General features: G+C 49.8%; 1 protein-coding gene across 1 annotated transcript; it reads right to left on the bottom strand.

The window, feature by feature from the left end:
- Window positions 1-3,667: 3,667 nt before the first annotated feature.
- Window positions 3,668-6,013, bottom strand: LOC109467590. Its single transcript, XM_019765607.1, has 2 exons — window positions 5,485-6,013; window positions 3,668-4,942 (listed from the first exon to the last, which is right to left on the bottom strand). Exon 2 carries the CDS (start codon window positions 4,500-4,502, stop codon window positions 3,948-3,950), a length of 555 nt encoding a protein of 184 aa, XP_019621166.1. The 5' UTR covers window positions 4,503-4,942; window positions 5,485-6,013; the 3' UTR covers window positions 3,668-3,947.
- Window positions 6,014-10,501: the final 4,488 nt, after the last annotated feature.

Below are 10,501 nucleotides of genomic sequence, written 5' to 3'. Positions count from 1 at the left end.
ATTTGGCCCACCCCGGACTCATTACCTCCCACGGTGGAACGGAGGGCCTCTTCTCCGGCCTAACGTCACGCCACTTTACACTGGGTAAGTCAGTCAGTTTTGTCTCAATATTTATCAGTTATTGAATAAAAATTCCCCGTGTCCATACGAAGATTGTGTATCAATGCTTCTAACTACTTTCCACACTCAATTTTACAACAACAGGAGAGGGTCCACGCACCATCTGGATGACCCGAAAGTTGGAAGCCCTCTCCCAGGGGAACCTGGTACAAGTGGCCTTGGGGGACGACCATGCGCAGAAGAAGGTCAACAGTTGCCGGCTGTACAAATGTTTACAGAGATCTGACGTTGCATGGAGGCGTGATACCAGAGAATGAAGTTTGTCACAAGATGGGAGGTGACCAAGGTGGTGGATCTTTTAAGCTTGCATTTCAAGTCCTGAAAAAGCAGAAGACTAATGCAAACGCCGTGGTATTCTGCATGAAGGGTAAGCTCAAATTTTCCTTTGTTATATTTGAATTAATATCTTATTCCTTATACATTTGCAAAAAAAAGCATTTGAACTAGTCTTACCGAAATAATCTAATGTAATGATATCATAATTCTCTTCTTTTTTTTCTGCAGGAACTACAACCCATAGACCCACGGTGGGAGAGGGTATCACAGGAGGAGCGGTGATGGTCGAGTCAGGAGGGAAGGGGGATATGGAAAGGGACGGGGGATCAACATTTACTTTAACTACTTAAACATGAAATGTTTTTATTGAAAGATGCTGAAGTATTGGTTTTGTCGGAATAAGCTACTTCGTCATGGCACCAAATGAGACCGGAAATATAAACAAGGTCGCCGCCGCCAGGATGTCGCCAGGAAGACATCCTCCTGCCTGTTACAACACCTAAGTCTTCTGGCCGCAATACAAAGAGAAGGCTTGTCGGTAAGGTCTTGACACACAACGATATTTCTTGTAGATAAGTATTCTTATCTACAAGGGTACAAGAACTGCAGCCTGAGTGAGATGCTGATCGCGGCTGGAGGACCGGCGGCGATAGCACGGCCAGCCTCTGTGGGCAGACCGGTGGCAGGGGCTCAGCCGGCGGCAGCCGCGGGAGGACCGGTGGCGATAACTTAGCCAGCGGCGGCAGCAGGAGGACCGGTAGCATTAGCTCAGCCAGCGGCAGTACCAGCAGGAAAACCGGCGGCAGGGGCTCAGGCGTCTCTTGGAGGGTGGAGAGGCCACACCAGGCTGGGAGACGCTGTCGGGACATACCATTGCTCTCCCCTACGTGTCTATCCACAATGCAGAAAAAAGGTAAATAATACAAAAGACTACTTTGTTATTAGAAAAAAAACACCGAAACTTGCGATTAACCTCACTCGATATAACACTATATCAAAGACTTGGGCTAGCCCTTGTTGTTTGAGTAGTTAGGATATATTAGTTTTTATTCTACATTAGCTCTTATTAATCATTGAGCAACTGACACGTGACCTAAATGAAGCAGCAAAACAGCAACATGCAATCACAGTGGCAGCCAGCAAGCTCTGCATTGAAGTAGGGAATCTTTTCCTTCAAAACAAGGCATTGCTGTTGTGTGATAAATACGAAAGCTTCCTTGTGCACTTTGAGAGAATTAATGATCTGAATAATGAGGACAAAGACAAGATGACTTCTTCATGGTTACTTTCACACTTAAAATGTGTGTTTAGAACATCTTTGGTGACAAAACAGAAAGCTTAAAAATGAGCATCTTGCTTATGTTCCGTAAAGGAGAGGTAGTTCAAATGCTGCATAGTGCGCTGCACGAATTGAGAGTACAGAAGATGAAGCATTGCAAGGAGAAGAAAGATCTTCCATTCCCATGGCCGTAAATACCCCATGCAGAGTCCTACTGTTCGAATACGATCTGCAGCTGGTGCCGACCGCATTTCGATACAGACGGAAAGTATACAGTTGTCGACAGAAAATAGTACGACAGAAAATAGCAAGACACCATTGACTGCACTGTACCCTTTGTTTCGACCTTATCCAAATGAAAAAATGCTAAAGAATACAAGACTGCAACAAAACAACGAGCCCAACATCCTATACAAGTTGGTGAACATTCTCAGCACAAAAGGCAGGGCACTTCCACCCTTGTTCTCTAGTTGGATAGAATGCCTTTTGGCCTACTTCAGTTCCGGGTGGGATTCTTTGATGCTACTAATTTACACTATGTATGATTGTTAGTATGATTAGCATTTCTTTTAGGGGAAGTAGGTTTTTACATGCTGTGGACGGCAGTAATGTGAATGAGTTGTTCGTTCTTTTTTTAACATGGTGTAGCTAGGAAACATATGGATGATGTCGAATGTAGGTGTATAAGTTGAATTGTATGTTCACATGCACTTCTTCCTTTATTCAGATTATCATATCTGCTACAAGGAAATGGTAGAGACTCCCATGTCGACCTGATATAAGCGTAAGAAAGAAACAAAAGACTTCGTCGTTTATCCACGTTTAACTGGGATAGGCTGTTCTGGCGACATGGCATTTCATTTGATCTTTTTAAAAATCTTAGTAAAGAGCGACTGGAGATTAGACAGAAACGGAAAGAAGAGGCATTGTCAAAGAAGAGGTATTGTCAAAGAAGAGGCATTGTCAAAGAAGAGGCATTGGCAAAGAAGAGGCATTGGCAAAGAAGAGGCATTGGCAAAGAAGACGCATTGGCAAAGAAGAGGCATTGGCAAAGAAGAAGGCGGGAAAGAGTGAGAAGAAGCAAGTGTCTTCACAGGTAATAAATGAACTATCGTCTTTACTTTACACGAGACGTTGATAACTTTGTAATGTTAATTCTCTTCTTCGTAAACTCCGAAGAGAACTAAGTTTCCTGTCTATTCACAAACTGGACAGACACAAGGGTAGGGTAGTCGTGCGCACGCCACGGTTGAGTGCGCACGCCACGGTTGAGTGTTTATTTATATGGAACACGTGTAGCCGAACATCGATAACGGGGTATAATATGAAGATGTCAAAAGGTACAAGTGACCAGGCACTGGGTAAAGACGGTTCATATTAATGACAGTTTACATTGTGTGGTCCGAGTGAGGAACAATAAGGTAGATAACAGTTTACATTATCGGTCAGGGTGACGAACAATAAGGTAGATAAACAGTTTACATTATCGGTCCGGGTGACGAACAATAAGGTAGATAAACAGTTTACATTATCGGTCCGGGTGACGAACAATAAGGTAGATAAACAGTTTACATTATCGGTCCGGTGGCGAACAATAAGGTAAATAAACAGTTTACATTATCGGTCCGGGTGGCGAACAATAAGGTAGATAAACAGTTTACATTATCGGTCCGGGTGGCGAACAATAAGGTAGATAAACAGTTTACATTATCGGACCGGGTGACGACCAAAAGGAGATAAACAGTTACATTATCTGGTCCGGGTGACAAACAATAAGGTAGGTTTACATTAACTGGTCCGGATGACGAACAATAAGGTCGATAACAGATTACATTATATGATCCGGGTGACGAACAACAAGGTAGGTAACAGTTACATATCTGGTTCGGGTGATGAACAAGGTAGATAACAGTTATAGAACTCTAGGGCAAGGAAAACGGGCGACCGGGTTAGTGCGGCAGAGGGGTTGGGCGGGGGGTACTCAACCGCTCACTATGAAGTGGCGACGACGAATGAGGATGAGTCGTAGGGTAGGTAGGGGGTAGGAAGTGAGGACCAATAGGAGAGGGTTACGGATGGGGGAACATCCGTCCAATTTGTGAGCCGACAGGAAACGTGATTTCTCTTCTTCGTAAACTCCGAAGAGAACTAAGTTTCCTGTCTATTCACAAACTGGACAGACACAAGGGTAGGGTAGTCGTGCGCACGCCACGAAAACAAAAGGATAGAAGAAGGCGGTGAAGCCGGGGGTGGATGGTGGGGAGGGGGGGGATTAAAGGCCGAGGGAACGGGAGACTCCAAGAATAGCCGACTTGGACTCGAGGATGTAGCCTTCTCGTGCTTCGGTGCTGCGCCAGCCACCGTGGTGCGCGATGAGACGGTCTGGGACGCCCATGGCTGCAGCGGTGCTTGCTCCACCCGAACGGAGGCTGTGTAGGCCGTATCTGGTTGGATCCAGGCCGATGGTCGACAACATGGAGAGGACTTTTTCCCGAGCTCTCGTGTAAGACATGGGTTCCTGTCGCAGGGAAATGTTGCCACGGTGATTAGAGACTCGACGGAAGAGCTTGATGTGGCCGGATGAGTTGGAGGACTTGAGGAAACGCTTGAGGAGGGTTACGGGGCAAGAGGTAGAACCGGTGGTGGCGATGCAGGCCCAATGGCCTTCCCTGAACTGATCGTTTTTCCGTTTCTCAATGAAAAGGGCGGCGTAGCCGTCGCAGAAGTTCACATCGTCTGCGTGTAGCTGACTCAAGTCATCCCAGCGGAGGAATCCGGCGAAACCGATGACGATAAGGCAGAGAGTCTGTAGCGTGTCAATGTTCATGGAAGGTGAAACGTAGGTGGAGCAGAGTTGTCGGATGTGACATGGTGTCAGGGGTAGCTTCTTGGAGACAGGGGCTGCGAGGATACGCTTGGCAGCTTGCAGTACTTGGGATGGTAGGTGGTGAGAGTGGGGTGATGGATGGCCTGCGATGCGATGAGCCCAGGCGACGGCAAATACGGCGGCTTCCAGTGGGGCGGCAGAGCGGGAAGACTGTAGGAGTTTGAGTAGGTAAAGTGCCAGGTGTGGGCCACGAGCTGGAAGGGGGGACAGTCCTTTGGATGAGGCGAAGGTTTCCCAGGCGCGGAAGGCTCTCACGTACTTCTTGACGGTGCTGGGAGCTCTGTCGGAGATAACGACGGATGGTAGAGCGCAGGCCAGGCGTTGAAGTTCGGGGTCCTTGAGGTCATGGAGTTCGGGGTAGGTGTGGGAGGAGGCGATGGCTGGAGGAGCGGCAGGAAGGGGAGGGCGGGATGGGTTAATGGGACGGTAGTGGGAGGGGGGGGGGGTAGGTCGCCCGGAAAGGAACAATGCCACTCCGATGTGGGGAGCAAGGAGCGAACGATTGTAAAAGGTAAAAGCACAACCAAAACTTCACATCAATCAACAGAATACTGAGCAAGGGGGGAAAAACCCAAAAACATACAAGGATATCCAAACACACATATATATACGCATAACATGCATATATATATACATACAGAAAAGAGAATATAAATATATAGGTATAAAAACAATATAAGATGCATGTCTACTAACCAAAACTACTCTGAAACAACGACTAAAATAGTCGGCTAACGGTGCCTTCCGTGGTTCTAGTCTACAATAACAACAATTAATCAGCATCCTGACAACTATAGCAAGTCCTAGGGACTAACGAGGCATGTCTGGCGAAACACGGTGCAAGGATACATAAAGTGAGGGCCCGACGGCGGGCGAACAACAACAATATACGCGGTAAGTCGCGCATGAACTAGGTACCAACCCGGAAGACTAATAAACGGGTATGACGCATAAGATCACAGTCCAGGTCTAACCCTGCTAAGACAGGATAGAACTCCGACAGGTGTAAAGTCCAGCGGGTTTGGCCAGTTCGAGGATGGACATAAACCCGAAGGTAGCACGATGAACTAGGTGCGGTGGATCCCAGCAGGTAGAGGTTGCACGATGGGTTGTCACAGGTAGGTCGTACAGCCTCACGGGGGTGTGTGGACCTGCTTCGGCGGTGACGGGCCGTGTACTGTCCGACTTACGAGCTGCACGTGTCCGCACGGGGGACGTGCAGTGAGGTGCTAATGGGCGCGTGCCCACACGGGGTCATGTAGTCGAGGTGTCAATAGGCTTGTGTCCGCACTGGGGACACGAGTCAAGGTGTTAAAGGTTCGTGATTTCACAGGGTCATGTAGTCGAGGTGTCAGCAGGCTCGTGTCCACACGGGGGACACTAGTCAAGGTGTTAACGGTTTGTGTTCTCACAGGGTCATGTAGTCGAGGTGTCAGCAGGTTTGTGTCCACACGGGGGACACTAGTCAAGGTGTTAACGGTTTGTGTTCTCACAGGGTCATGTAGTCGAGGTGTCAGCAGGTTTGTGTCCACACGGGGGACACTAGTCAAGGTGTTAACGGTTTGTGTTCTCACAGGGTCATGTAGTCGAGGTGTCAGCAGGCTCGTGTCCACACGGGGGACACTAGTCAAGGTGTTAACGGTTTGTGTTCTCACAGGGTCATGTAGTCGAGGTGTCAGCAGGTTTGTGTCCACACGGGGGATAGGGAGTCAACTGACGGCAGGCTCGTGTCCACACGGGGGACACGAGTCAAGGTGTTAACGGTTTGTGTTCACACGGGGAGCATAAACCGAGGTGTTAGCACGAGAAGATGTCCGGGCCGTCCGGGGATTGGTAGTAATCCCCTGACGGTGATGACGGGTCCAATGGGGACCGAACCTGTTCAACGTTGCAACTGTACTCCCTAAGCGGGAGGAGTTGGAAAAGAGGGTGCGAAGCAGAATTTGGGTGAGAGAATGAACGGTGACACCTCAGTCTGGGGGAAGGGGACGGAGGCGAGACAGATCAAACTCAAACCAAGGGGTGGGGTGGACGAAAGGGAGGGGTAAGGAAAATTACGGGTAAACACCGGGGATAAAACGAGGGGTGGATACAAGGAGGGACTGGATAGGGGGGTAAGGGTGGCATGTTCCGCATAGGCAGAACCGGAGGGCCAGAAGTCGGAATCCAAGGGGCACACGGGCGAACGTGGAGTTCGAGGGAGCGCCACTCAGCAAGTCCGGCCCAGGCGGGAGGTCTGTCCAGTTCACAAAGGTGTCGGATAGATGGCGTCCGTCGGGGCACAGGAGCGGCCACCAGGCAGCCGAACGCCAGAATGGCGCGATGAGTGTCCCACAGCAGGCGTCCTGTTTGATCTTGGAGAGAACTCTCGGGATCAGTCGGGGAGGGGGGAATAACCAGTTGGTGTGTTGTGCCCAAGACAAGGTGAAAGCATTGACGGAGTCAACCCTCGGATTCCACCATCTGGAAGAAAAGGGGGTCAATTGGGCCGAAAAGTGACTGGCGAACCGGTCGTATGTATAGGGACCCCATAGAATTGTTAACGCCTGAAAGATAGACACGTTTAGCTTGTAATCGTCGAAGTCAACAATCTTAGACAGGTAGTCTGCTTGCTCGTTCCTGTCACGGGGTATCCACTCTGAAGTCAAGTGAATGTGGTTCTGAACACATAGAGAATAGATAGCTACAGCCTCTTGTTGTAACTGTGGTACCGGGCTACCTCCGGAGAGTATGCGAACGACGTTCTGATTGTCGGAACGGTGGAGAACCTGTTTATTGGGGAGAAGGTGGATGAGTGATTGGAGAACCAGTCTAGTACCGAGAAGCTCCCTGTAAGTGGAGCTTGTAAGAGGGGCTGCCTGGTGACGTTCCCAGTTGCCCCTCGCTGTGTGGGTTGAACCAAGGGTGACGGTAAAGCCACCCCAGGCATGGTTACTGGCGTCGGAGTAAGTAATTATATCTACTGACGGGGATGGTTTCCAGATGGGGTAGCCTTGTAGACGGGCGAAATTGTCCCTCCAAAATACAAGTTCATCCCTCGCCTCCCGTGGGAGGCAGTGGTGGGTGTCCCACGATATCGCACTGGAAATGAAAGAGTACAGACTCCTGGTCCATAATCGGACGACAGGCCCCAGAGCTAGGCTCATGGATACCAGGTTGCCCGTGATGCGTGCAACAGACCGTGCCGAAATTCTGTCGGCGGAGGAAATGGCGTTAGTGATGAGGTTGGATAGAAATCACAACGGCGGGTGGGACCTGAAAGGAAGCGTCGCGAAGGTTAATTATATAACCTAAAAGCTCGCCGACTTGGCGGGGAGTCCAAAACGTCTTGGGAGGGGTTTGGTGAGCCAAGAGCCCCAGGTCGGCTAGATCCTGTCGCATGACTGTAGCCATGTGGGTGCATGCCTGGAAAGAAATATCAGCACCAGATCCGTCGTCCAGGTACATGAAGCATCGAAATCCTTGACCACGCCAGTGAGCAACCACTGGTCGCATTAGCTTAGTAAAGGCAAAGGGGGCTGGCAAGAGGCCAAAGGGTAGGGATGCGAAGATAAAGAAACGATCAGACCAGGTGAATCCTAAATACGGCATGTGACATTCTGCTATATCGATGTGATGGTATCCGTTTCTCAGGTCGAAGTTGACGAACCAATCGCCTTTGCGAAAGAGGTCTATCAGACAGGGGATACCGTCATAGCAGAACTTGAATTTTGCTAAGTGTGTATTGAGAAAATGGAGGTTTATGATCAGACGTAGTTTGCCGCCCTTCTTGGGGACGACTTTCAGGGGACTGCAGAGTCGTAGGTGGTCTCTGGATGGCACTTCCACAACACTTCCCACGGCCAGGAGTTCTTGAATGGCGGCGTCTACAAAGGTGCTGTGTGTGTGGCAAGACTGTTAGTTGGGGAAAGTTTTATTAGGTGGGAGTTGTAAAAAAAGGGAGACAAAAACCATGTTGGATGATGCGGAGGACAAAAGGGCAGGCGACAATGGCGCGCCATTTGTCTAGACGCTCCCGAAGTCTCCCCCGGACCTTGGGGTGGTCCGCATCCTGTTCAAAGAGAATGTGTATGTGGTCATCGATGTGGTCAAACGGAATGTCGCTGGAAACAACAGGGGGTGTATGAGAAGCAGAGACACGGTCATGGGAATCGTCCGCCTGTGTGAAGGAAAAATGAGTTAGAGCTGTAAGGGAAGACGAAAAATGATCAGAAAGAGAACTATTTGGTATAAAACTTGGGGCAAGAGTTGGCGAGGTGTCTGGGGTCTCCGCAGGTGTAGCAAGCACGGGGGGATCGAAAGGACTGGGGAGAAGTAGGGGTAAGTGGCTTAGAGATGGTAGAAGTGGTGGTGGGACGGTTAGAATTAGCAGGGCGTGTGGAGGGCGAGGAGAGGCGCCGACGGTCCTCCTCAACGGCCTTGGTCCATCGAGATTCCTCCTCCTTGGAAGCGAAGGTCACCTCACTGTTAGAGTGAAAACGGTCGACAGCCGACCAAGAGACTTTGTCAGCAAGGATTATGTCTCGGTTGCGTGTGTCAATCTCACCTATTGCCTTGTTGATGATGGCGTCCTTGTCCTCCGGTGAAGTTAGCACCGTAGCGGTGGTGAGCTGGTCCCGCAGGCCTATGTTGAAGTTGTAGTTCTTTTTGTTCCCTTCTCGGGCCCAGGTGCGTTCCTTGGTGCTGGGTGTCTGCCGACTAGCCCGCACCTCCGATTGCAACGCCTCCAGTCTCTGGTCCACGGCGGTCTGTTTCTGCTCCATCCGAGACAGAACCGCCATGATGGAGTCTGTGTTCTCTGGCGGGGTGGAGTCGGGAGGGGCCGGCCTGGGCTTGTTGAGTCAGCGGGGTCCTGAAGAACCGATCGTCGAGGTTCGTACTGGTAGGTGGCGCCGGCGGGACGAGGGCTAGAGCGTCGGGGTCGGTACTCACGCCGGTTGAGAGCGTTGACGGAGACGGGCGTGGGGCGGGCGGCGTGTCATCCACCGGCAAGGTTTGTGTGGCCGAAGCCCGGGAGGAGCGCCTACGGGTTTTTGGCATGGCGGCGGTCAACGTAAGAAGCCTCAAAAGACAGAGAGAGATAGGCTCGACCTGAACACGAGGGACAAAGTTCACGGAGAGAAGTACACACTCAACCGCTCACTATGAAGTGGCGACGACGAATGAGGATGAGTCGTAGGGTAGGTAGGGGGTAGGAAGTGAGGACCAATAGGAGAGGGTTACGGATGGGGGAACATCCGTCCAATTTGTGAGCCGACAGGAAACGTGATTATTAACTGCTTTAGTGACACCTCCATGCTGGGTGGCTGGCTTAATAAATATAACCGGAGAGTCAGGGGTAAAAGTGACAATGGGAAAACGACAGATACAGTCAGCCTTCTACAGCGTGACAAATAATAGCTTCGAGGTGTTGACTAAAAAAAACACCATAACAAGAGCTGCACTGCATTAACACCAATCAGACAGCAAAGTGGTGGAATTGCTGTCAACCTTGTGTAATGTTGTCAACATCTGTTACTCCCTTGAGAAAGATCAATCTCCTCGTTATTTTCCAGGAGGGGAACGAGCCCCTGTTCCTCGCAAGTAGTTTCATGCTCTGCGTCATTGTATGCTATAGTAATTGGCCACCTGCATAGATTTAAAGCATATTGACATTGTTACTAAAATCTGTTCTTCCTGAAGGGCCAGGCAAGAAACGGGCAGCGGATCGAGACTGTGTAACAAGTAAGTACACACATATTGTTTGGAAAACCTTTGTTTTGCATCAGTTTCTCATCATTTTCATTAAACACGAGTTTCCAGTTTCACGCCGCTATTTTAGGTCAAAATTTCTTTGCACAATATGTAACAGCTGCGCTTCATACAATCGAATATTTCCATATCTATGTGTTAGCTTTCCCTAACACCCTGTTCTCGGTGTCGCCATCATGATACACGGA

Source organism: Branchiostoma belcheri, unplaced genomic scaffold, assembly GCF_001625305.1.
Source record: "Branchiostoma belcheri isolate BF01 breed outbred unplaced genomic scaffold, Haploidv18h27 scaffold182, whole genome shotgun sequence".
Lineage (NCBI taxonomy): Eukaryota > Metazoa > Chordata > Leptocardii > Amphioxiformes > Branchiostomatidae > Branchiostoma > Branchiostoma belcheri.
The sequence above is the reverse complement of the archived record's forward strand: the minus strand, read 5'-3'. Positions and strand labels throughout refer to the sequence as shown.

Bases quoted from the DNA above. Each gene is read 5' to 3' on its own strand.
- LOC109467590 (XM_019765607.1), bottom strand. From the start codon at position 4,502: ATGAACATTGACACGCTACAGACTCTCTGCCTTATCGTCATCGGTTTC.